Source organism: Vidua chalybeata, chromosome 21, assembly GCF_026979565.1.
Source record: "Vidua chalybeata isolate OUT-0048 chromosome 21, bVidCha1 merged haplotype, whole genome shotgun sequence".
Taxonomy (NCBI): Eukaryota; Metazoa; Chordata; class Aves; order Passeriformes; family Viduidae; genus Vidua; species Vidua chalybeata.
The window spans coordinates 4,446,770-4,473,579 of record NC_071550.1 but is presented as its reverse complement, the minus strand read 5'-3'; the positions used below and the strand labels follow the sequence as shown (position 1 = coordinate 4,473,579).

The following is a 26,810-nucleotide window of genomic DNA, read 5'->3' as shown; positions in this document are numbered from 1 at the left end:
TGTTAAGATTCTGGTTGGAATGCTCTCCTTCCAAAGATCTCGAAGTCAACAGCAAAGCTCATTTTACCAATTCTACCCTCAGGCTTTCCACTTTGGAATAAATATGGTCTTAATGTATATTTCTTAAAAATAAACCAAAAAAACCACACCTCTGCATTAGAATCTATCTGCACCTACAATAGAGTTACTAGAGCATCAACTGCAATTCAGAACTTCCAAAAATATGAACAAAACCCCAGGGAAACCTGAAAGAGGAGTTACAGATTGACTCCCTTCCCTAGAAACATACACCCAGGTTTCTTCCACTCAGGCAATACATTGCAGCAAGCAAAGCCACACAAGTGAATCAAGAGATCTAAATGAGGGATTTTTGTTTTACGATCTTGACTGACACTGAACTTCCACTCCTCTCTCTGCCTGCCAGGAGGTTAGCAAGAGCCAGTGAGCTACCACCACATACAAATCACAACCAAGAGATATATTTAGTCGCTGTGGTTCAAGGAAAACGATTGCTTACACTGAAAATAAATTTAGCAATTGTTTCCAGTTTCTGATTTTCACTGACTAAGGCACAACCCAGCTGCTTCACATTCCAGTAGCCTTCAGCTGTCTTTTTTCTCCACTCCTTGCCCACTTCCTTCTTACAACTGCTAAGACCATCTCAATCCTGCAGCAGTTATCCCACAGGCTACATTTTGGAACACGCCACCTGTCAACCTACAATGGCTTACAAAAGATGCCAAATTCTGCTCCTTGTGCCATTTTGCAGAAATCAGCAATCATCTCGTACCTGGATTTTACCTCTCCACAAAACCAGCCTGAATGGTTGATGCTGTTTGAAGAAGTTACAGTAAAACACACGTGGGATGTCACTATGGGAGCAGCACACAGGAGGAAACAGGAGGTGCTGAAAGCCTGACTAAGGAAGAATTGGAACTGAACTGCCTTTGGGGTTGAGAGGTAAGTTTTTTGAAGGGTCTAATTTTCAGATTTGCAGATAACTCTTACTTTGCCTGAAAACCACCAGCAGAGAAGCACTTAAGCTGGTCAACTGCAAAATTTTCTAACCTGAAATCCCTCACTTAGTATTGAGAAACATGGTGCAGCTGTGAAAGCACAACAGAACTGAGAGTCCTGCCTGGTAACCCACCTAAGCATGACAGACAAAGAGAAACTGCATAAAACTGTACAGGTATATAAAACAGGCAGGCTAATTTCCATAAAATGATCCAAGGCATGATGACAGTTCAAAATATACCCTCTGCAAAAACAAAATCTCCAGGACACTTCACATTTGTACAAAAACATCCGCAGATGAACAATTCAGGATCACATAAATTGGCAAGAAGGGCTCCAGATAGAACATTAAATTCCTACAAAGACAGGAATAATGTCACCTCCTGAACTGTTTCTTCAATTTTGTCATTTTCTTAAGAACAGAGTTCTCCTGGAATTACCCCTAGATGATTACCCCACCAATACTAAAGGGTGAGAATTTGAGGTGAATTTGCTTATCAGGCAAGTGCTTATGAGTAAAAGGTAAAGCCAACAGTGTTTTTGGTCTACTGGGAATAAACACATCCCATTGAGTCCTGAGCAGAATAGAGATGACTGCCTGCACTCCAGGTAGCTATCACCTGAAACAGCTCTCTCAAACAACCTTTAGCAGGCAGCTATTGGAAAAGCAAGTTCACAAGGGAAATGAAAACCCTGAAAGAAATAACAAGACTAAGAGTGAAAACCAAGTAGAATAAACCATCAAAATATGGCACCCATATGTTCTTTGGTTTTAATAAAAGGGCATTTTTGACTTGTTTCATGACAAGCTTTTGGTTCAGAGCTGATGGTGTCTAATTCCTCCCTTACTCTCCCTGAATGATGGAGAGTAGCTGAATTCCCTGCAGCACGTAATCCATCAGGTAAATAAAAACAGGAATTCGTGCATCGCCATGGTAACAGGAAACCAAAGCAGAATCTGTGACCTTCTCTGCTCTTTCTTGGCATCCCTATTTTGGATTTCACATCAAAAAGGGAGAGAGCAAATATTTTCTGAAAGTGAAGACAAAAAGTCACAGTTCTGGAGTAAAGAGAAGCCAATGGCCATTCCTTCTCTTCAAGCCAAGGAGGGTTCTGCTTTGGAAAAGCGTCTGGAAGTCTCCTGGTGGGAGCCTAACAAAGCAGGGCCTCTAACACTAGCTAACCCCAAATATACCATCTTCTCCTACATTACCAGATGGCTGCCTTTCAGTCCAAAGCAGAGCTCTGAACTGCTCTACAGTGACCCTTCTGTTGATTAAACAGCAGCACTGAGAGGCTCCAGAGGGAGCCTTGTCTGCTCTTCCTTCATGGACAGGATGGAAGCTGTTATCTCTAATCATTTATTATTGTTTTTTATGGAGTGCCAACAAGGTGTTTCAGTTAAGGACCCGGGGAGCAGATGTATGACGGTCTCTGGGGGTCTAACCCTGCAAGGGGTAACACATTTTTTCCAGCAGCCTGTCTAGATGGACACACAAGTCAAAGCAAAGCCTGCTCCAAAGTCTGTCCCCATGGCTTGTGACCAGGCAATAGTCTATTTTATTTATAACATAATGCACGAATTTCTGTCCCCGTAAGAAAAATAAATTCTAATGTACACGAATGCACAGACCTTGGACCTCACAGCATTTGTTTCACAAGTCCGTATCCTTTGTTCTGCTACTGTACACGTTTTGACAAACATTACCCCGAATGGCTGTGGTGCTACAGGCTGTGTTTATTCGGTGACGCTATTAACCAAACTGTTTGTGTCAATCAGAAGTTCAAACACTCAGAAACAGCGATGGAGACAGTGCTGCTCTGGAACAGCTGGCTCCCAGCCCTCCTTTCCTGTCTCTTCTCCTCCCATTTATATTTGGACTGGATTTGGTTTTTTTTTAATATCCTTCCTAAAGAAATGAAAGTACAAGCAGTTGAAAGATGACAGATTCCCAGATTTACAGTTTCTCTCGTTCAGCAAATCATCACTGTGATAGACTTCCACTAGAACAAATGTCCCTGCATCAGGGCTTCTCCCACTGCATCTTCCAACTGCACGCTCACAGCACCGACCTGGGGATGGATCTTGCACAATCCTTGAATCCTTCAGTGGGAGCTCAGCGTGGCTGGTCTCTAGGTTGCGCAGGGTATGATTTTTATATGGTATTTTATTGCTATTATATGGTATTTTATATGGCATTTATATTTATATGGTATTTCTTGGCCTCGCTGTTCCATTGTTTATGGAACCGTGCTGAGTTTGTGTGCGTCTCCAGAGTCATCTTCCTGTGCCTGAGCTCCTCACACTGCCTCTCTGGTGTGGAGCTCTATTTACTGTTCTCCCAGGGTTATTTACTGCACGCGAATAAACAAAACGTGATCACTTATTTATACGTCTGTAATTACTGTCTACAGTTACTAAATCCCAAGCCAAATTCACCTCCAGCGTAAACAAGTGGCAATTATTCCAGAGCTGGCCCGAGGTCTGTGTACTCTGCTAACACCTTCCCTGCTCGCTGGAGTAAGGGACAAGCATGGAAAAGCTCAGCAGGAGCAAAGCTACGTTGGGGATACTCTGAAAGGGATGGAGCACGGGATTAACCTGTGATATTTCTGGAGTCACGTTTGTCCGCTGATGCGGCGCGCGCTTGTTAGGCACTAACTCAGCGCGAGGAGCTGGAAGCACGCCGAGGTGCTGCACGCCTGGCAGGCTGCTCATCCCCCCGCGCCGCTCCAGAACCCACGGAGCACGCCAGGGTGGGATGAGCACGGCCAGAAGGCCCTGCTGCCCACTGCACTCCTTGCAGCCGGGGATCTTTCCCGCATCCGTGCTGTCCTGGGAAGCCTGGATGCTCCGCACAGCCCTACTCGGGCTGCTGCCCTGCGTTCCCCAGGAGGAGACAGCCGAGCTATTCCCCACAATGAAATATACAAAACAGCATCGATTTTTCTCTGCTAATTAAATGCAACATAATTAAACTACGTAACTTCGCTGCTTGATTTGCACAACACTAATTGAATCTTTTAGCGTACTACTCCCACTACAGAGAAAAACAGGGTCATTCAACCATCTAAAGTGACAACTGAGAACCAGGCACGACTCCAGAAGCACAGAGAGACAATATGATCCGTGCTTGAGCGTTTCCTTGTGAGAGCTGGAGGAACCTCAGCAGCCTCCCCTGGCACTGACTCTTGTGAGCACCCCAGGCAGAGGGGAAGAGGGAGGAAAAAACCTGCAAGTTCCCTCTGACATTTGCCCACGGACTCATCTTTTCTCATCCTGCACAAACAGCAGGAGAGGAAAGTTGGGAGAAGTTGAAATTATTCATTGCGCCTAGGCCCCAAAGCGCTGCAGCGCCCGGCTGTGCTGATGCTCGGCTGCACGGCAAGGACGGAATGGGTGCAACAACATAAAAATTAAAATAAAGGAGTCAGGAGGAAAAAGAGGAAAACAGCGAGGAAAAAGGAAAACGCGGAGGAGACACAAAGCCCGAGCCAAACAGCGCCCGGGCACCGCAGGACCAGCCCCCGGAGGGACGGGCAGAGCATCCCCTGCGGCCCCCGGGCCCGGCCCCGGGCCCCGCTCGCCGCCCGCGCTGTCAGGAGCCCCCGGGGGAGCCTCGCCGGGCACGGGGGTCCCTGCCCGGCTCCCCCCGCCCCGCCGGGCCGCGCCAGGCCCGCGGCACCGCCGGCACCTCCCGCAGCTCCGGCTCCTCCGGCGGCTCCGCGGGCCGCGGCTGCTCCGCGGGGCGGGCGGCGAGCGCGGCCGCCCCGGCGCGTCCCCCGCTCCCGCGCTGCCCGCGGGCCTCCCGGCGCTCACCTGCTTTCTCGATCTTGCCGGACATGTCGGAGCCGGCGCTCGGCGCTCAGGCCCGGCGGCGCACGGAGCCGGCCGAGGGGCTGCCGGGCTCCCGCTGCTGCCGGGCGCGATGCGGGAGCGGCTCCAGCGGCGGCCGTGGAGCTGCGCCCGCCCCCTGCCCGCTCCGCGGGCCGCGACGGGAAGGGGCGGCCCGGGGCTCCCGCCGCGCACGCCCAGCGCCCGGCGCCGCCTCCCGGCCACAAAGGGAACCGCGGGGCGGGGCCGGCGGCGGGGCGGGCACGGAACCCCCGCGGCCCCGGAATCCCGCGGTGGGCATCGGGATCCCGGGATGGGCATCGGGAACCGGGGATGGAATCCTGGGATGGGCATCGGGAACCTGGGATGGGCATCGGGATCCTGGGATGGAATCCCGCGGTGGGCATCGGGAACCTGGAATGGGCATCGGGATCCTGGGATGGGCATCGGGATCCCGGGATGGGCATCGGGAACCGGGGATGGAATCCTGGGATGGGCATCGGGAACCTGGGATGGAATCCTGGGATGGGCATCGGGAACCTGGGATGGGCATCGGGATCCTGGGATGGAATCCCGGGGTGGGCATCGGGAACCGGGGATGGGCATCGGGAACCTGGGATGGAATCCCGCGGTGGGCATCGGGAACCGGGGATGGGCACTGGGAACCTGGGATGGGTGTCAGGAACCGGGGATGGAATCCCGCAGTGGGCATCGGGAACCTGGAATGGGCATCGGGATCCTGGGATGGGCATCAGGAACCGGGGATGGAATTCCGCAGTGGGCATCGGGAACCTGGGATGGGCATTGGGAACCGGGGATGGAATCCCGGGGTGGGCATCGGGAACCTGGGATGGGCATCAGCATCTTAGGATGGAATCCCAGGTTGGGCATTGGGATCCTGGGATGAGGATCAGAATACTGGGATGGGCATCAGGATCCAGGGACATGTCTGGCTGGAGGGTCCACAGCGGGTCAGCTGGTCTGACCTTCTGCTCAAGGAGGGTCATCTCAGCAGGTGGCACAGGGCTGTGACCACACGGGTCTGGGATATCTCTGGTGAGGGACACTCCACACCCTTTCTTGTCTCTGTTCCAGTGCGTGGTCATTGCACAGGAAGGAAGTCCTTCCTCGTGTCCAGGTGGAACTTGGTGTGCATCAGTTTCTGCCCATTTCCTTGTGTCCGAGTGGTTGGCACCACCAGGAAGAGCCTGGCTGTATCTTCTTGGCATCCCCTTTTAAATACTTACACACATTAAGGTCTCTTCTCGAGGCTGAACAGCCCCAACTCCCTCAGTCTTTTTCTAAGAAGCCAGGTGGTTTTTCCCCCAAAATGCAATCCTTGGGATGCACGGTTGGAAGGAGCAGGGACCCCCACCCTGAGCTGTCCAGGGATGTCCTGCTGATGCTCCTGGCCCTTCAGAATCTCCTCAGGCCTCACAGGTTCTGCCTTTTTCCAAATTCACTGCCATGGCAGAATCTTTCTTTTGAGGCAGTCAGCAGCAAAATTAAAATGAATCAATTACAATTTACTCTCTACAACTGTCCGAAAGAAGGTTGTGGCAAGGTGAAGGTCATCCTCTTCTCCCAGGCAACCAACAACAGATCAAGGGGAAACAGCTTCAAGTTATGCCAGAAGGTTCAGATTGGATATTAGGAAAAAATTTCTTCATGGAAAGAGTGGGTAAGCATTGGAACAGGCTGCCCAGGGCAGGTGGTGTCACTGTCCCTGGAAGTGTTCCAAAAAAGAATAGAAATGGTCTAGTGGGCATGGTGGTACTCACTAGAAGGTTGGACTTGATGATACTGGAGGTCTTTTCCAACCTTCATGATTCTGTGATCCTATGAAAAGGGAGCAAAGGTGGGATTTGTGCAAAGCTGACTGCAACAGGACAGCAGTGCCGCTGCCTCAGAGCATCCTCTCAGCACCTACAGACACCCCAAATCCACGCTCAGGCAAACGTGACCCCAGGCTGCCCAGCAAAGCTGCTGGAAGCCCAGAGCAGCCACAGCCAAGCGCTGTGACCCTGCTCCTGCTCCCTGACACCCTCAGCTCCGTGTCTGCCACCCCACCCTGCACGCTGGCTTTAATCTGAGCCCAGGGAGCAGTGGCAGCTCCCCGGGGACAAGTGGCTTCACTCCACAGGGAAGTCACAGCAGAGCCCGGGGAGAGGGCTCCAGGCAATAATAAAATAATTATGGTCCTATTTGAAAATGAACTTATTTCTACAACTTAATTAGGGACAAACATCTCAACAATGAGGTAGCCCTGTGCTACAGGCCAATAAATCTGAAGCCTGGTGAGCTGTCAGAGGCTGTTTACTTCCCTTATCAAATAAATCATTCACAAGGCTGCTATTTCTGTAAGCTTTCTACACACCTTGTAAGCTTTCCACACAACTTTGAAAGTGGCTTCATGAGCCTGTTTAAACATCTCACACACCCAGGGCTAGGCAGAAGGTATAGGAGGAAATGTCTAAGAGAGACAGAGTATGCATTTTTCTCTCTTTTTTTTTTTTTTTTTCATTGAGAGGCTTGTGGAGAGTTCCTGAATGCATTTGCTTAATAAATCCAATTTGAAGGAAAAAAAAAAAAAAGAAAATTAAAAAAAGGAAAGATTTAGGTGGAGGTTTTCCTGTGGCTCACACAGATGTAAATGGTGGCTGTTGCAGGCACGCTGAGCTGTGCTGACTCACTCGGATTAGTGAGCAGTAGTAACAAGGAGCTGCAGCGGGTGATGCTAATGAGAGCAGACCCGACTGGGAGTACACACAGGAAGCAGACAGATGAAGTAACAAGCTGCTATTCTTACACCCTCCCGTTTTCAGACTTGGGCAAGGGAGAAGGAGCGTGTGTGCAATAATGTGAGATATGAACAGAACAGCTACTAAATTGGAAGGTCTTTTCATAGTCTCTGGTATAAAAAGCCCTGTTGTGCCCATGATGTGTTGCCTTCCGGGGGATGCTGGAGTTTCTCTTGTGGTTTCTGCATTAAGATGTAACTCACAACGCTGGGAAAACCTGATGCTTCTGAATATCCCCTGGAGTCAGCCGGGGAAAAACACCTCAGAGCTGATTGTGTCCATTGAGCGTGTTGTTAAGGGCAGAGCTGTGGCCAGGAGAGCAGGAGGAGATCTGCGAAGAGAGATGTCACTTTTCAGGCTGTTACAGAGCAGTGTGAGACCCGCAGGGATGTCCTTGCAGCACATTTGGATTCAGGGAAAGGGATGGCAGTAGCTGGTTACCTTCAAGAGTGAGCAATGCTGGAGCACCCTGCCAAGAGCCAATTTCTCAGGTGCTGATGCTACATCAGGAAGAAGAAATTAAGAATACGTTGGTTCCTGCTTTGCTATCGGATGAGAGCGCAGTGCTAAAGTTCACCCTACAGCCAGAGACGTGCCAGATGTGAGGGCAACACCTGGAGCCTCCTTCCCCAGATATTTCTTCGCTGGGAGAAACTCCCCGGCAGCAAAACCTGCAGATGGTGGAAGCCCTCTCTGGAGAGAGCCCCAGACGGGCTGGCAGCACCTGGGGAAGGCCAGCAGACACAAACTGCAGCTCCACGGGGTCATTTCCTGCAGTGAGTCACTGAACTGTACAACTGACCCACTGAACGGGGGAAATTGTGCAAGAAACGCCAACGAGGCTGGAGCTGCGCGGTTGAAGAGCGCTCCTGCCCTCTAGTGAGGGCTCAGCCCGAATCCCGGGCTGCTCCCGTCCCGGCCCTGCTCTCCTGTCCCCCTCCAGTTTGTGGGATCAGGGCTCGGGTCCTGCTGTGTCTGTCCCTGCAGAAATCCCGGGGCGTAGCGGCCCCTCACCCCAAACAAAGCTGTCCGAGTGGGCTTTAGTAGCATGGAATAACTGGGAAATTATTTAGGGTGGAAAAAAAATGATATTATTTTAACGGGGAAATTATTTAGGGAAATGCAGTTTAGCCAAATGCCCTCCTGCACGGTGCCTTCTGCACCAGCACTGGCCTTGATAACATCGCTGGCCAGGATAGTGCCAGTGTGGTTAAGACTCCAAAAGCTCACTGAAAAACCTTATGCAATGTGACAAACACTTACCCAAGTGACAAACACTTACCCAAGTGACCCGATGTTCCCCACCCCTGCTCAGCCTGCGGGCTGGAAAGTTTTGCCACAGGGAAGTGGTGAAAAAAAAATGTATTGGAAGCAACTAAAGCTGAAGGGCAAGATTATCATCTCCTGTTAATGGCTGCAACTCCTCTGAGCTCTTCAGGGGTGGAAAAAATAGGAGTGGGATGCCAGTATGAGGTGGAGGAGAGGAATTGTTTGGGGAAGGAGAAGACAGCACAATCCTGGGGGACACACTCTGGGTGAGAGACTCAGAGGAGTGATCTGCTCTGACTGTGCTCCTCTCCTGAGGAGAGATCTCTCTGGGTGAGAGACTCAGAAAGGGACAGAGCTCTGTGTCAGTCCCCTGGAAAATATACCTGATGCAATCTGCATCAAAGTTCATATGAGGGAAAAAAAAAGGGGATTTGACTTTCACCTCCTCGAGGAAAGGTCAGTGTTCAGGTTTTTTTGGCACAGCAGCTGATGGCACCTGGCTGGTGGTCCCAGTTGTGTGACAGACCCCCGTGCTCTGTGTGCTGGGGTGAAAGACAAATTATTATTATTATTATTATTATTATTATTATTATTAATGATTTATGATGATGATGAGAGCTGATGGTCTGGGCAGATTGACAAGGCTCCCCTGTGCCTCCCCCGTGGCCGCGGGGCTCATCCCCCGAGGGCTCTCACCCCGGGGGGAGTTTCCACTGCTTCTCCCACTCTGACACGCGGCTGTCAGGACTTGCTTTCTCGCAGCTTTTTTCCTTTAAAAAAGGCGAGATTTGGCTGCTGGCTCTAGAGGGCAGCATATGCCGGCACATGGGGCTGGGGGCCACCGCCGGCTCCCCCCAGCCCGAGCCAAGGGAAGCGTCCGGGGCGAGGCAGAGGAGAGAGCCCCGGCAGTGGCCATCCCTCAGGTGCACCCTGTCCTCTGCCGGCAGGCGGGACAAGGAGTGATAGAATCACACAATGGTCGGGGTTGGAAGGGACCCTTAAAGGTCATTTCATTCCAAACTGGAATGAGTAGGGACACCTTCCACCGTCCCAGGGTGCTCCAAGCCCCGTCCAGCCTGGCCTTGGACATTCCCAGGGATCCAGAGGCAGCCACAGCTTCTCTGGGCACCCTGTGCCAGGGCCTCACCACCCTCATTGTAAAGAATTCCTTCCTTATATGTAATTTAATTGACCCTCTTTCAGTTTAAAGCCACTACCCCTTGTCCTATTGCAACATCCCAACCCTGAAACCCTTGGTCCCTTCCCTGCTTGGTCACGGACCTTTGGTTTGTTGTTTTGTTTTGTTCCCCAGACGAATCTCCAGTTCAAGACCAACAAACCCCTTGGATGTCTGGGGTGGGTCACTCAGTGTTTCAGGGCTCCCCATCTGTAAAACAGCAACAGCCAGGTGGGCAGGAGGGCAGAGACTCAGGTCACTGGGACTGGGGGATTAATTAAAAAAAAAATAAATAGCACTTTCACATCTATCTGTTAAAGTGGCAGCTTAAAGTAAAGTTTTATGATGTCTTTTTCTTAGTCTTTGTGAAAAGAAGTAAATAGGGGGAAAAAAATTGTCGGCCTCACGCTGCAGCAGGAGGATGAGGTGGATCTGAAGAGAGACTGAGAAGAACCCCAGGCCCTGGGATTATTAAAAAGAAAAAACTGAGAGAGAGATTAAACAGCTTATGACAAACTCTTTGTACATTTAAAGTAATTAGGAAGGTGAGGGTGGAAGGAGAAAAGGCTGTAAAGGTTCTTTCTCTGGTTTAATCTTTTCCCTCTAGAGGGGACAATATTTCACAGTGAAAACATAAGCATGTGAACCACCAGCACAAGATACACTGGCTAACGAGGTGTCTGGCACTCCCAGGTGTTTCTGTCAGCACTTCTCAGTGGTCAGACGTCTGGCTGTCCTTTCACCTCCCCACACGTGGAGGTTCACGTCGATGGCTCATCCTCCGGGTTTATTGGCACCCTGGCAGATAATTGAATAAAGATCTTTGCTGTGCATGGCTGGAGCTCAGCTGCTGACTTTGCTGACCACATCATGGTCCATCTGTGCTGTCCCTGAAGAGTAAAAGCAGCTCTGAGCAGGGGCTCTGAAGCCTGCCCTGACCCTTCTGGCTCTGGAGTTTGTGTTGCTGAGGACAGAACGGGAGGGAAAGCCCTCCTCCTTTCAGAGGAAGGGAACAGGATATCTGGGGCAGTCCTTTCCACTTGCAGACAATGAGGGCATGGTCCCAGAGACACAGATGGCCCCAGGCTCATCCCCTCTGGATGGCTTGGACATCACCTAGTGCCACGCTGCATCACAGACCTTGGCAGCCTCTGGGCACTGAGCAAGCAGGGGAGAGGAAGGTTTGTTGTCTCGTGGCACAGGCTGCTGGAGACACCAGCACCGTGGGAAATGTGCTTTAGACTCTGCCTGCTGCAACTGAATTCTTCCTTCATCTGAAGCATCATTACTGGTCACTGCTGAAGATGGAGCACAAGGAGATGGACACATTCCTGTGGAGAACTCTCCCTTTCAAGCAGAAGATGGTCCTGCTGCTCCTGCTGCCAGCAAAGACTGGAGGAGCTCCACATCCAGACCTGCTTCATTGCAATGCAGTTCCCACCCTCCTCTGGATGAGGGAGACAACTCACCATAAAGCCAAGGGGTATTCAGGAAGGACAGGATGGAGGGGCCCAATTTAGAGCGCCAGAAGCAAGCCCAGCTCATACACAAGCCCCCTTTAGAACCTTGCTTTTCTTCCAGGTCATTTTCCATGGACAAGTGACCCTTCCTGCCTCACACTACAGAGCAAGCAGATGCTGAAGGTGAACCAAGTCACTCCCTGCAGGAAAGATTGAAAGGAAAATGAATCAAAAAAAGGAAATCAAAATCAATATTACAAAGTCAAATAATAAAAATTGTGTTACGGAAACAAAGGTCACCCAGGGAAAAATGTAATTGGACGTGACAGCCTAGATTTCTCCTCCCTGCCAATCCCAGGTGGGGAGACCTTGTGCCCAAGCCAAAGTGTCACCTGGCCATGCTGCTGAAGCTCCACACTGTGTGTACAGCTGTCAGCAGCTGCAGGAAGGATGGAGGAGAGAAACCTGGGGGAGCTGCAGGCAGCCGTGGTCTGAAATAGCAGAGGTCTTGCAGGGCAGGAATGAGCTGTGCTGGCAAATCCACCTGGGGAGCCCAGCACGGAACAGAGGAGCCTGTGGCAGGTCAGGAGTGAGATGTGCAGAATCCTGAGGGCTGCAGGAGATCCAGGCTTGGGAAAGGCAGCGCTGCCTCTGAACAGAGAGCGGCACCAGCACGGAGGAGAGGGAACGCGTTTGCTTTCAGTGCAAAAAGGTAACTTGAGGAAAGCCAGCCTCTCTGTGCCTCAGTTTCCCTTTTTGTGAAATGGCCCTTTCACCTTTGCAAGTAGACAGGAGAGGCAGAGACACCTCTGGACCTCATTAATGAGCACAGCAGCCACCCTGGCAGTTGGTATGAACATGAACCAGCGATTCTCACCCAGCCCCTCCAAGATCCCTCTCGTGCAGGGTGACAAGCTGCAATTCCTCATGCAAGTGTTCATTTTGGCCCTCCTGGTCTTGAAGAAGGGACTGACCGACCCCCACGTTGCTCCCATTATGCTGCACAAGCCCTGATACATTTCAGAGAGCATTGTAAATGTGAGGCACGTCCCTCTGATAACGATGCAAACTTCAAACCATTATTCCTCAGCCCACAGCACTTCCCTTCATCGTCAAGCTGGTGCTGATGGGTTGTTTGGTGTCGGTTTTTTTTTCTTCCTTCCTTTATGTTATTTTATTTTTAAACTTGACCTCCTGATTCCTCCTGGGAATTTATGTTGGATTCTTCTTATTATTACTTTCTTTCTTCTTTTTTTTTTTTTTTGTTTTGTTTTGTTTTGCACAAAGTCAGCAGCACGGAGATAAACTTCCCATGAAGTCCATTTGCCAACAAAGGTTTCTTTAGCACAACAGACAATAGGAAAGCAGAACGAATGCTCTGGCTGGACATGACATTTCCAGCACCATGGTGACCACGGCGGCTGCTCTCTGTCCCCCTGCAGCTGGCCCAAGGGTGACCTTCAGCTCCATGAAATGCTGATTTCCTTGTCAGCTGAGAGCCTGCCTACCTGGGCTGGCTGCAGGAGCTGGAGCTTCTCCATTCTTTGGCAGCCCCCTCTCAGCAATCTCCTCTCCAATTGCTCTTACCAGCTTTGTTACCTTGTTCTGGCCTTCAGTGCTTCCCTGCAGGCTCTGATATTTGGGGGATGGCTCCTGAATGCTAAGGGGACAGCTGGGTTTAACCAAGGAATAAGAAGAGAGTAAAAAAAGTTACTCAGCCTTCAGTACAATTAGCATGGGACCAAATCCTGTTTTCTCCCTGGCTTAAAGGTGGACAGGGTTTAGCTCAGCTTCTGATAAAATTGACACTGCTGTGGTCAGGATGGCAAAAAACCCAGCATGCAGCACATTTGAGATGGACATCAAGAATCATTTCCTTGTGGCTGAAGCAGGAGTAAGATAACCCTTCACCAAGCTGGAAAAGCAGTAAAAGCCAAACTTGAAGTAAACCCAAGGGATAAAATCAGGGAATCAGCCCGGTTGCCTTCCAATAACAACAACAACAAAAAAAAAAGAACTGATTTAACTAATAATAATATTTAACTAATAATAATAATTAACTAATAATAATATTTAACTAATAAGTACCCAAGTGATCTGGAAGAGTGGGGAGAACCCTTTGGCAAAGGGGCTTTCTCCCCCCAAGAGTGGGACACAAACAGAAGGCAGTGGGGAGCCCTTCCTGCCACCCCTTGGACACAAATAATTTTGTATAAATTGGGCCACCTCCCCAGTTAAACGGGAGCCTGTGCACTGCCTGCATCACCCCCTGGTGGATTTGGATTTGCAAACACAAGGAGCTGCTGAGGCTGTGGATGTGCTGGGAGAGAGCTGGAGCAAGCCAGGAAGGGGAACACAACTGCTCCCCGTTACTGGGGATGCTGCTAAGGGACCATGGGGAGCAGCAGCAGCACCTCTGTGTCTGGGGTGTCCAGAGAGGCTCCAGACCGTGCAGCAACAAGGCCTGGGGGGACTCAGAACAGCTCTGTGAGTCCCAGCAGTGGCTGAGCAGTCAAGAACTCAAAAAGGAGCTGGGGCCGGGAAACGCGACTGCGGAACTCAACTGCTGCAACAAAACGCACAGAGAAAAGCACAGATCCTTCTGCTGCTGGATGGGGGCTCTTCCTGAGAGATAAAACCGTAGGGAAGCAGCCTGGCAGTGCTGCAGGGAGGTTCAGGAGCAGGGAATGTGATGGGCAGGAGCTGCCCCTTCCCAAAGCGAGCGGGTTTGGACAGAGCAGGGAGAGGTGACAGAGCTGCTGCGACTTCATAAACTTCACCTTCAGCAGAGTCTGCTCATCACCCCATCATCCCAGCCAGGACAGAGCAGAAATGGAAAAGATCCAAAGAATTGCAACAAATAGTATCAATAATCCATGAGAAGAGATTAAAAAGACTTAGGGCTATTTAGTTTTAGAAGAAGAGGGGATGGGATAGAGGTGAGGACAAGGAAGGCATGGCAGAGGCATACAGAGCACTGACTGAGGTAGAGGAGGTGACTGGGAGCACAAATTTGCCCCTGCAGCACCAAAACAGGAGACTTCCAATGCAGTTAGAGGAGGGTACCTTTCAAACCAAGAACAGGCAGAGCTGCAGGGTGCCCTGGCGTGAAGATTCCCAGGAACGTGGAGTTCAGCAGGATCTCCAACGCCAGGGGGCATAAACTGGAACAGTGGTGTTTGCCAGGATTAAATTTAATAAACTACAAACTGTCTTGCCCAGGATTTTGTACCTCTGGGGTCTCTGGCATGGACTCTGCTGAAGACAGGACAGTGGGGTGAGGAGATAAACCTCTGGGGGTAATTCCTGTACCTTCAATGTTAAATAGCCCGAGGACAGGCCTAGAGCTACTGATGGGGAAACAGGAGCTGGATTTCAATATCTGCCTGGAATAGATCCCATAAGCATCCTTGAGGGACTGGGCTGTGAGATGAGAGAAATTCTTTAGAGGACCTATAAAAAAAGCAACAGTGAATAATTACTGTCATCTACAAGGTGTCCTTCATCTTGGACCTCAAAGTTGAGAGCCTGTGCCTGGGGAAACTGAGGCACAATGACACAGGTGGGAGCTCACATTTCAAAACCAGCTCTCCCTCCCAGAGCTGCACACCTCCTTGGCAGCAGGGGCACAGCAGAGAAAGGAAAGCAGGTTACAAATTCAGGGCGAGGTGGGCGCTCAAGGAGGGTCAGTGGGATGGAGGGAAGGATGCTGGGGGGCTCCTGTAGCATCAGCTCCGTTGGCTTGTCCCCCTGCCCTGCAGCATCCCCAGGGCTGGGTGAGATGGGGCTTCTGCAGCCAACACAGCCCAGCTGTCCCCTGCGTGGCACTGGCGGGATGCTGGCACCAGCAGGAGCAGGGACAGGTCACCCCTGCCTCGGGGTGATGGGACAACAGGAGCAGCTGAGATCACCTGCTCCTCAAGGCTTATTTGGAGGGTTTTGCTGTTTTTTTGCTGTAAGAGGCCAAAGCAGAGGAGCTGTCAGGAGGCCAGTGACATTTATTAAGTATTAATCCCTGCGGCGTGTCACTCGCCAGCCTGTTTGATAGTGCCTCTGTGCTGGCTACCATGGTTTCTCACCTCTCTGCTGCTCAGGACAGGGTTTGCTATGCTTCAGGGATTTGCTGGGTATTTTTCCCCCAGTCACTTTTTCTACCTTTTCTTCCTCCTGTCCCACAGCAGCTCTCTCCTCCCAGATTTACCACATGTTTTGCTTTGATCATCTTTTCCCTCCCTCTTACCCCAAGCCCCCAACTTCTCCCCAGACACAATCCCCAGTGCTGTCTTTGCCAGCTCAGCCCTATTTCATCTTTAAATGAGGCTTAAAAGACTCTTTACAGGGGAAGAAACAAATATTCCTCCTCCATATGCACCCCGTGGATTCCCTGCCAGCCCAGCCCAGCCCGGAGGCTCCCGGCCACGCTGGGGCTCAGGGAGCATCACGACTCGGTGACACCGCTTCTGTTCCTCAGCCGCCCTCGGGGAAGAGAAAATGAGCAACTGCAGCTTTAAAACAAAGATTAGATGCAATTTTTTTCCCCTCTCTCCCTCCCTTTCTCTCTCCTTTTTTAAAGGGAACTTGTCAAGGTTTCCATCAATAATAGATAATGGTGCATCACTCTGGCAGGTTACACCCTCCGGCTGTTTTGATATTTTCCAGAGAATTTGTCAGCAATCTTACAGCAAAGGAGGGCTGGGGGAAGGGCGTGTGTGGGGGGGAGAGGCCTCATTAATTTTTTGTCATTTGCATTCCTGCTGCTAAATAATGTATTGATTGCTCTTTTTCTCTCCCTCTTTAATTCTCTCTCTTCTGCAGTGTCTCGCAGCCCATGGCCCTCACTAGGTGACAGATGAGTTTGTCAGAGGCACCAGACAGCTCTTGCTCCCAGTGCTGGGAGAGCTCAATGTGACCCTGGCACCAGCTCCAGCCACGCAAGCCACAGGCCTGGTGACACCAGCTCCTGGCAGGGGGACACCGAGGTCTCTCCCACACCAAATGCTGAGACATCCCAGTCTGTGCCTGTGGGTACCTCCACACCCAGCTCCTGAGTCCAGGAGGTCAAGGACAGCAGCACACGGGTCCCAGCAGGCTTGGATGTCACCAGAGGAGGGATGGTAGCCGTGCACAGCCAGGGACAGCAGCCCTGGCCTCGCTGCCAGCCCAGCTCCACAGCAGCTCTGGGGATCTGCAGGAAGGAGCTGCTGGAAAAGCCAACGTGGGCAGCTCTTACCTTGGGAGAGCAGCAAACTGGAAATTTTGGTCTTCTAACTTCAGGAATCTGCTTTGCTGTCCCTTCCACAGATCTGAGCCCAAGGCCCTGGAGACACAACCAAAGTCCATTGAGTTGGCAGCTGAGCTAAACAAGAGCTTGCACATAATTTGGGCCTTGCTCAGCTTAATGTAGCTAAGCTTCTCTTTTAATTAATAAATACTTAATTACATAGTTAATATTTTAATATTTCCTTTTAAAAACATCTGATTTAATGGACTTACTGCCAGCTATTTGTTTTGTATGACTTTTATGTTTATTTTCTTCTTTCATTTCTCATTTTCCCCTCCAACCCACTGCTCTAATCCCTGAAGTTCCCAGTTGATCTTTGCTACTGGAAATTAGGAGGAAGTTTGCTAGAAATTGCTACTGGAAATTTCCAGGCTTTCAGCTGAAATGCAGTCTGGCCCTTGGTGCTGGCATCCACCAGCCCGAGGTGTTAATGTGGGTTATTAGAACTGGATGCCTCTCTGCAAATGCACCAGCCCCGGGGCAGGGGAGGAGAGGGGAAGGGAGGGAATGTAGTGGGGAGGTGCCCAGGGAGGGGAGGTGGGACACTGGGACGACCCCCAAGGACATCCCCAAAGATGGGGAGAACCCCGAGCCTGTGTTTGCCTTTCAAACCTTACCTGGCTGCACAGCCTGTGTCAGGAGCAGCTCCCCTGCGCCCAGGCCAGCATGGAGAAGGGCTCCAGCTGTGGGGATGACAAGAGGATGTGACCTGACAGCTCCTTGTGACATTCACATCCTCTGGACAGAGAGACATCATTCTGTCTCTCAGGAGAAGCACAAAGAGAAGAAGGGAAAACAATCTTTATCTCTGCCCCTTTGTTTTGCCCATGTGGAATGTGGTGTGGAGATTGTTCACCTGCAGTGATTGCTGGGCTGGATTCTGGTGAAGGTTGTTTGGGGTCAGTGACCAGTGGGATCCAGCTGTGGCTCGGGCTCCCAGCAGAGAGTCACGAGTTTGTGAGATAGGTAAGAAGTAAGTATGTAAAATAAAACAATCTCTCTTTAAATAGTATATTAATATATTATAGTATAGTTTTAATAAAGCCTTCAGCCTTCTGATCTGTAGCCAGACGTCGTCATTTCTTCCCAGATCCAGGGTTCACATTTTTACTATAGCTCCTCTCTTCCTCTCCTCAGCCCTTGGCTCCTTGCTGCAGCTCCTCTTGCTCCAGGGTACTGCACACGGTGGGGGGATGCACTGAATTAAAGCAGCTGTTACTTCCTGCATCCCATCCCTTTCCCTTTCCCTTTCCCTTCCCTTCCCTTCCCTTCCCTTCCCTTCCCTTCCCTTCCCTTCCCTTCCCTTCCCTTCCCTTCCCTTCCCTTCCCTTCCCTTCCCTTCCCTTCCCTTCCCTTCCCTTCCCTTCCCTTCCTTCCCTTCCCTTCCCTTCCCTTCCCTTCCCTTCCCTTCCCTTCCCTTCCCTTCCCTTCCCTTCCCTTCCCTTCCCTTCCCTTCCCTTCCTTCCCTTCCCTTCCCTGGCAGCCCCCACCTCACAATCATCACACCTGATCCCCCAAGTCCAGCTCCAAAGCAACATCCCCCCAGCCCAGGTGAGCTGAGCCCAGGTGAGCTGAGCCTTACCTGGGGTGGGACATCTCCTCCAGCCTCTCTGGGGGAGCCCGTGGTGAGGAAAGTGGGTGTTTCCACAGTGATCTCCATGAGCAGCCTGTTGGGATAATAAAACAAATAAACAGAAGAGTTATAGCCACGGCACTTGGGGCACCATAAAACAGGCTAAAAGCAAATACAGTGTCGTTAATCCATCATAAAATAACAGCCTCTTACGATCCTGAATGCATCAAAAATGAACGAGAGACCGGCAGGGTCACAATTCACCCAGGGCTGTGTGGAATGTGAAGCAGGGCTGGAAACAAACCCCAGCCTGCTGGGTAGTGGCTGAATCAGGACTCCAGGAACTCCCCGACCTTCCTGCCCAGGTGTGTTTAAAACCAGCAACAGCAGTCCGGGCCAGGAGGAGAGGTGTGCTGATGAGAGATGTGCACACGCTCCTGCTGCTGGTGAAGCTGGAGATGGTGAGGTGTCGGTGTCAGGAACAGGAGGAGATGAAATAAATCTGGATGGAAACTTAACGGGACTCTTTAGTGCTCCATCTTCCCACTAATGAGGGTTCTGCATGTGAGGGCAAGAGAAAAAAAGCCACCACGCACTAATAAAGCCCCGTGACTTTGCTGACTGCAGGCACTGGTGCTAATGAAGTCACCAGAGAGATGGGATTCCTCTGGCAGCTCTGACATTGCTCTGTAGAACTGTTATTTTAATTCAGTCTGAGGAAACAACAATAAAAATAGGGAAAAAAGCCACAGAGTGGTGTGGCATGCCCAGGCAGCAGCCGATGCCTCTGGTTTGCCCGGCGGCTGCGGAGCCTGCCTGGGAGATGGGGTGGGAATGGGGGTGTTACGGACCCATCGAGGGGTGGGATGCTCAGCTCTCCTCAGAGCTGGGCTGTGAGCACCTCCTGGATGATCCAGGTCTGTGCCAGGGGCCCTGGGGGCACACAGGCAGCACTGAGGGCAAATCCTGGAGAGGAAGGCAGGGACAGAGAGAGGGACACTTACCAAATGGGTTTCAAAGCATTCCGTAAATGCCACGTGCACACTCCAGAGCCATCCTTGGAGCAAACACCCAGCAAGGGCCAGTCGATAGCCCTGGAGGTAGAAGATTGTTTCCTGGAAGCAATGGCTTTATACATACAGACATATATTTAAATCTATTTTTACGTATTAATCTATTAACATGTTTATATCTAACATATAAATAAACCCCCGAAATGTTCCCCCCTGTATACATATAAAAGTGTGTATATACATATAAAAGCTCAGGGCCGTAGTCTGGCACCGACAGGCTGTTTATGGAAGCCACAAACGTCCCCTGAAATCCCCATTTCATCAGCTTTTATTTGAGTTTTACTGAAGTTGAGGAGGAGTTGTTTCACCGTCCTGGAGCCGACAGTGCCCGGTGTCCTCATTGTCACCTCGTCGAGCAGGGAGGAGCAGACAGATACCCCCCGGGGTTCTCCAATGCCTCTTTTTAATTAGAAACCTCGTCTCTGAGTCTTGCATGCCCTTCCACAGGGTTAGTTGCTCTCACCTGCTTAATCCTGGGAGATTATTTTCTGGTCTCTTTCAAAAAATAACCCAACCACCCCAAACTCTTTGGTCTCTTTCAATTCTTTTCATTTCACCTCATTTAATTCCTTGCCAGCTTAATGACTTGGTAGTAATGAATAAGATGAAAATTAGGGCTTAATAAGTGTTAGGAAAAGACAGTTTTCTTGCTGATGAAGGGAGCCTGGTGGTGGGAAAGCACAGAGATAACCCCAAAGCTCCTCCCGACCTTGAGAAGGGTGATGCCAACTCTGGCTGCAACTGGTGACAATGACAAGCTGCAGCGAGGTCAGGGACATGCCAGTCCCAGGAGAAGGATGCTGGAGGGAAGCAGGAGGGGATGGACATGAGGAAGGGCAGGCACAGGGAGTGCTGGAGTGGAGGTGACTGTGCCCAGCTCAGCACCCCAAACACCCCATTGCTTTCTGGCCAGGGCAGGGGCTGCTCTGTGCAAAGCTCAGTGCCTGCAGTGACCCCATGTCTGGGGAACCCACTGCCCTGCCTGGGGGTGGCTTTGGCCTGAAAAGCCCTGCAGCTTCTGCTGGGGTGGCACCCACTCAGTCTGTGGTCAGGGAACTCAGAGCCCAGCACCGTAAATCCAGTCCTGGGGTGATTGTGGGACCAAAACTGCCGTAACCTCACCTGTAACCTCACCTGTAACATCACCCGTCACCGACTGCCTGCGGGGCCAAGCTCTTGTCTGGTCCCCTCTGTGCTGGAATCACTGTGTGGCCACAGGTGGCATGGGGCTGATAGAAACATCTCATTGCTGCCACTGCTTCATTTGCCAGAGCTCGTGTGTGGCTGTTCCCCCTCGGGTGCGGCGCCCGCTTTCCCAGGGGCACAGCCCGGCACCGACGCTGCTTTTGCTGACTCAGCTGGAGCGAGCATCCTGCTGACTCAGCAGCGCTGGCAGGGGCTGCTGTGTCACACGGGCAGGACCGGGAGCAGCCATTGGCTACCTGAGCACCGCAGGCACGAGTGTGCCCCGTGGCACCGGGATGTGTGGCGGGATCAGCCCAGGATGGCACACGGCTCACAGCTGTGATGGCTCACAGCTCACGCTGCATTAGCTGACTCTGGACATGCGTTCTAATTAATGATAATATTGGAACTGACAGGTTTTCAGGGCAGAAAAGGTGCAGAATTAACTGACCTGCCAGAAGATGTGTCCAACAAGATTCACCTCCCATAACACAAACCTCTCCCTGCCCATCTGCCCCCAGGCAGGGCAGACGCTGCTGGTGAGCCCCACGCTGGCACCGTGGGCAATCCTCTGACTTCCCAGAGCCTCCTGAGAGCTGCCTCCATCTCTGTCACCCACGTTATTCAAGTGAGCAGCTCCCCCACCACCTCTGCAGGACCTCTGGCCATCCCCTGCTCCCAAGCTCTGGTTGGTGGTGCCAGCGCTTTTCCCTCCCAGGGATTTGTTTGCTCCTCCTGCACCCACGTGCTGTCACTTCAGAGGCACAGGTTTATTTTTAAGTGCATTTCTTGCTGTTTGGCTCTTTATTTTATTTCCCTGGGAGTAACTGGGCATGACTGAGGGAGAGCACAGGATGCCAGCCCCAGTGGAGGCATCTGTGAGGACACACAGAAGGCTCTGGGTGCCACCCAGCTTAATTCAGGGCAGGGCTGTTTGGAGAGAGGGTTTTTCCCCAAGCAAAAGTGTAAATCTCACCAGCTCTAATTGACCCAGTGAGCCTGCTGGGTGGCAAAGCTGCAGCTCCTGCTGGGGTGAGGAATGGGTCCAGCCCTGGTGCCATCCTGGCTGAGCAGGGCTGTGCATCACCATGAGTTTGGGTTTGGTGTGAGAGTGTTTCCCATTAAATCCAGGTGCTGGAGGCCTGGGGTGGATGCACATCCCTACTCCCACGTGAGGACTGTGTGACATTATGCACATGCAACTTTAATTCCACCCTTTCCAGTTGCAATGAGACACTGACACCCAAGGAGTGGGAAGTGTGTGCAGGCTTTGCAGAGTTGCCTTCCCCAGCACCTCCTCCTTTTCCAGGTGCACAGGTCACCAGGGGATTTTAATTCCCCTTTCCTAGTGCAAGGACTAGGGGTGGTTAAATGGGTTTCCCCATATCATCTGAGCTGCTGAAATTCTTATTCAAGGGTGGAAAAAACCTGAAGGGGAAAGTGAATGAGGAGCTCAATGAGATGGGGCAAACAACACCAGGATCAGGAAATTCCCTGAGCTAAAAATAGTTGACACTAAAATCTATTAGAGGGCTCAAACATATTACAGGGGATCAAAAATCCTATTCCTGCTCGCTCCTGTGCATTTGCTTGTGGCTACTACAGCAGACAAGAGACCAAAAACCTACTAAAACCCCACTATTTCATAGCAGACACCTCCAGCAAAACAGCTCTTGGATTCAAAAGGATGCTGCAATCCCCAAACCTTCTTTTTAATTTTTTTGAATTTTTTTTTATTATAATCCATGTAACTCTCCTCCAAGTCTGTTTCTGCTGTGACAAACAGTGTGAAAGAACCCCTCAGTAATAAAATCAGATGCTGCTCCTGCACAGCCCAAGATCAGATGCACCTGCAGTGGGGATCGATTGCCTGATGAGCGGGAATTGATTGCCCCAGCCTCATTAGCATATCGTTAGTACTGACCCCATGGCTGGCCCCACTCAAGCAAGCCATGACCTGGATGGATTAAAAAACGCAGTGCACTGGGGAGGGATGGGAAATCAGTAAAGAGGAGAGGGGGAGGCGAAGATCCTGCTCGATAACATCCACATCATTGCCCTGCTGAGGCCTCGAGTGCTCAACACCCATCGCCCCTGGAGCATCCCCGGGGGGATGCAGCTCCAGGGAACGGTGCCCTGCCCATAGCAGCACCAGTGGAGCATCCCCCTGGGGACCATGGAGGGTTTCTTCAGGAGCTCCAGCCCTTTTGAACGTTGACTAACAGGTTTTTTTTAGTGCTGTGAGTCAGTAGCCCCAGATAGGATTTCCATCTGCGCCGTGCCAGACTGTGCTTTGGGCCTCCATCCAAATAAAGCTGAAGAACTGGTTGGGTTTGATTTGGTTTTATGGCTGGGGTTTGATTCTTTTTTTTCTGTATCAGTTTTGCACACAAAAGAAGGGGAGAGGAGCCCAGGCTGTTGCAGAGGCCCTGTCCAGCCTGAATTTCCCCAGGACCCCCCTTGTGAGTGACTTTACCTGAGGTCAGGGGACAGCCTGCAGCAGGGAGCCTGCTCCAGCCTGGTGTCCCACGGGGATGGAGGGCCCCAGCACCCAGCTTTGCCTGGGTTTGTCCTGCACACCTGGGCTCTGTCACAGCTCTGCTGTCAGCACGTGGGGACACAGTATTTCACTGTTCAAAGGAGCAAGGATGTGCCTCTGGGAGTGGGTGCAAGGAGCAGCTGCTCCCAGAGAGCTGGGATAGCTGCTGCCCGCTGCCCCAAGGTGACATTCACCCCAAACCAAGCTCCAGTCCCATCCCTGGAAGCACCCAGGTCCCTTTCTCTGGACTGATTGACACAGGAACCCCTGAGCATCCTCAGCTTTTGGGTGAAGAAGCAATTCCCAGGCCCAGGGAGGGCAGCAGCACTACAAATGCAATCAGACATGCAGCACCAGCCCATGGTTGGACTGTAATGAGATCCTGGCTCCAGGCAGGAGCAGACTGGGCACTTGTCCAAGGCCCCGAGTTGTTCAGGAGAAGTCAGAGCCAGCAGCCAACCCCGGGTCCCAGCCAGGACAGGAGCCCCAGAGAGGTCATGGCCAGGCATGCAAGGGCAGTTTTGTCTGCTCCCAAACAACATTTGAGCATCCAGGATCAGATCTCTCCTGGGTTTTGTTTTTTTTTTTTTTTTTTTTTAATTTTTAATTCTCTGACGTGACAGCTGCAAGGAGCTGGGATGCTCGAGGAGCACGGGGGCAGCACAGGTGACCTTACACAGATCAGGTGACATTCAGGCATGGATACCCTGTGCCCATCTCTGCTGACCACATCAGAAACCAGCATGGCCTGGACAACATCAAGAGGACACAGGGTGCCCCACAGGCCCCTGCCCTTGCTGTGTGGTGGCATTTGGGGATGCCACCCCCCCACCATTCCTTCCCACCTGCAGGTGGAGGTGTCCCTGTCTCATTGACAGCTGTGCTGTGGGTGTTCTTCAGGTTTTATGAGGCATTTTTAAAGTAAAAGGCGCTAACAGTAAATAAACTCTGGTTTCCCAAATAATCAGCACAGATTTGGCTGGAAAAAAAAGGGGTTTTCTTCCTTCCACACTGGTGTCTGGGCAGTGGAAAGCTCCAGGAGTGCAGTGGTGCTCCCACATGGGATGAAGTCCTGCCTGTTGAAGCTGTCCATCAGCTCTCATTATGGTTCATTTTCTCTGTCGGGTGAATTATTGCAGGAGACTCGGCGCCGGCAGCCCTTTGCCAGCTCCTGTAACACAGAATTAATTAGCAGCGATGTGCTAACTACCCGCGAATCTCATCACCGTAATTGCACCGCGAGCTCCGGCCGGGAGCATTTCCTCTCCTATCGATGAACAGAGCTGGCTTTCCCTTCCCACATCGGGCCTCCTTTCCCACTGGTTTTTGTGCCATTTCTGAAGAAGAACGACTTGTCCGAGGAGGAGCCGGAGCCCGGGAATGGCAGCGGGATGGATGCTGGAGAGAGGAGCACACCCAGGGACCGTGTGCGTCCTGCAGCATCCCTCAGCTCCTACAGGAGCCCTGGAAATGTGGGACAGAGCCTGCTCCCTCCTGCGTTTTGGCTGTAGAGCCTCTCTGGGGCATGCCGGTCACAGCCAGCATCGGGGTGATGCTGCAGCTCCCTCAAGGACGCAGCTCCAAGGTGCTCACTTCACCTCTCTGCACTGGGACGGAGCAGGCTCTGCCCTTCAACAGGAACCACGTTTCAAGCAGCGTTTTCCAACAAAAACCCCTCCTGAGCTTTCCCTGTGTTTTTCCAACTGCAAGAAACGTGAGTGTCCCACTCCTCCCTCCCGCTCAGTGCCAGGCTCTGTGACATTCACATCCTCTGGGCAGAGAGACATCATTCTGCCTCTCAGGAGAAGCACAGAGGGAAGAAGAGAAAACAATCTTTATCTCTGCTCCTTTGTTTTCCCCATGTGGAATGTGGTGTGGAGATTGTTCACCTGCAGTGATTGCTGGGCTGGATTCTGGTGAAGGTTGTTTGGGGTCAGTGACCTGTGGGATCCAGCTGTGGCTCGGGCTCTCAGCAGAGTCACGAGTTTGAGTTAGATAGGTAAGAAGTAACTATGTAAAATAAAACAATCTCTCTTTAAATAGTATATTAATGTATTATAGTATAGTTTTAATAAAGCTATCCTTCAGCCTTCTGATCTGGAGCAGACATTGTCATTTCTTCTCTCATCCAGGGTTCCCCACATTTTACTACAGGGCTCCAGCACCCCAACATGGAGAAGTGTGAGCAGGATCCACCTGAATTACAGTGACCCTCCCCACCCCAGCTCTTTACAGGATGATTACACATCATGCCATGAATAAGTAATGTCTCACTGCAGATTTCTACCTGTTCTCAGTGTCTCCCTGTGATCTCTGTGGCTTTCAGGAAGGGAGCTGGAAACAGAAACCTATTTTGCAGGCAGCAGAGATGTTTGAAGCCTCCTTCATCCCACGTTTCAAGTGTTTATCTCCTCTGCTTGGCACAGCTGCGCCTCCTCCGCGGCAGCCGGGTGGGAATGGGCAGATCAAGCTCTTGATGTCAAGCTTCTGCTGCTGCAGGTCCATAGCCTGGTCCAAAGGAAAAAGGTCTTGTGAGCATCATTAAGCCACCAAAGAGAAACAAAACCCAGTAAACTGCGTTGGCAGCTGGATCCCAGAGACTGACTAATTAACTGGCTGATTAATCACCTATGTGTCCAACCCAAGGGGCTCCTCTGTCACTTTCCTCACCAGTGAAGGGAACCTGGGTCTGCAGGAAGGTGCTGGGGTGGCAGATGTGCAGAGAACAAGGAGAGCAGCCCCTGTGTGCCTGGCATGTTGGAGATAACTTTCTGTTGCTGAAGTATCTTCCTCCTCCTCTCTGTGTCAGGCCAAAAATTAAATAACAAATATTGCTTTACTGTTCCCGAGCACCTCCACCCACCCAGCAAAAGGCAGGGATAGAAAAACTGCTGTGGCCTTAAGGAAAAAAAAAACCAAAAAAATCTCAAACCAAATGCCCCCAAGCTTCCTCTTTCCTTCCCTTGTCAAAATAAGCAAATGAAAAAAATATGGAGAATGTTTTGCCACCAAACCTAATGCTTCACACTGTGTAGGTGTTCTCCTTCTTTATGAAATTAGTGTTGGCCAAATTTAGTTATTTTCACATCATTTCAAAACAAAGAGTCAAGATACTCCATCTTTTAAGGATTATGAAGAAACATTTTGACACAAAACCCAACCCCCCATTCATCAAGTCCTCATCTAATTCAGCACAAGTTCATGAATAATTTTCATCAGCCTGAAACCACTCGTGGCTGATGAGACTCAGCCCAAAGTGCCCATCAGGGTGGGATCCTCTCCCCTCTCAGGAGCTGCAGCGAGATGTCCATCAGCTCCTGGGAGCCCAGGACCTGCAGGACCTGCTGGGAATGGTCACCCCAACGTCCCTGAGATTTCTTCCCAGGTCCAATGTTTGCTACAGACAACAAATGAAATCCTGGAAGAGTCAGGTGATGAGGTGAGAACCCTCCAACACACCTTCCTCCCCTCCCTGGGGCAGGGCCACATCCCCACCAGCATTTTGCACCACTTTTGCTGCTCTGGCCAACAAGAGCTGTTTGGAGGGAAAAAGAAAAGCCCATAAAAGAAAAGCCCATGCTGGAGTCAAAGCCATAAAAC

General features: G+C 51.2%; 1 protein-coding gene across 4 annotated transcripts in view; it reads right to left on the bottom strand.

Annotated features, from left to right (window-relative positions):
* The window catches only part of RAPGEF1 (Rap guanine nucleotide exchange factor 1), an 84,580-nt gene extending 79,589 nt beyond the window's left edge, over positions 1–4,991 (bottom strand). For all 4 annotated transcript variants that reach the window (XM_053962120.1, XM_053962121.1, XM_053962122.1 and 1 more), the window contains exon 1: positions 4,838–4,991. In XM_053962120.1, the coding sequence (XP_053818095.1) occupies positions 4,838–4,862 (25 nt within the window). In that variant the 5' untranslated portion in view covers positions 4,863–4,991. The remainder of the gene's footprint in view (positions 1–4,837) is intronic.
* Positions 4,992–26,810: the final 21,819 nt, after the last annotated feature.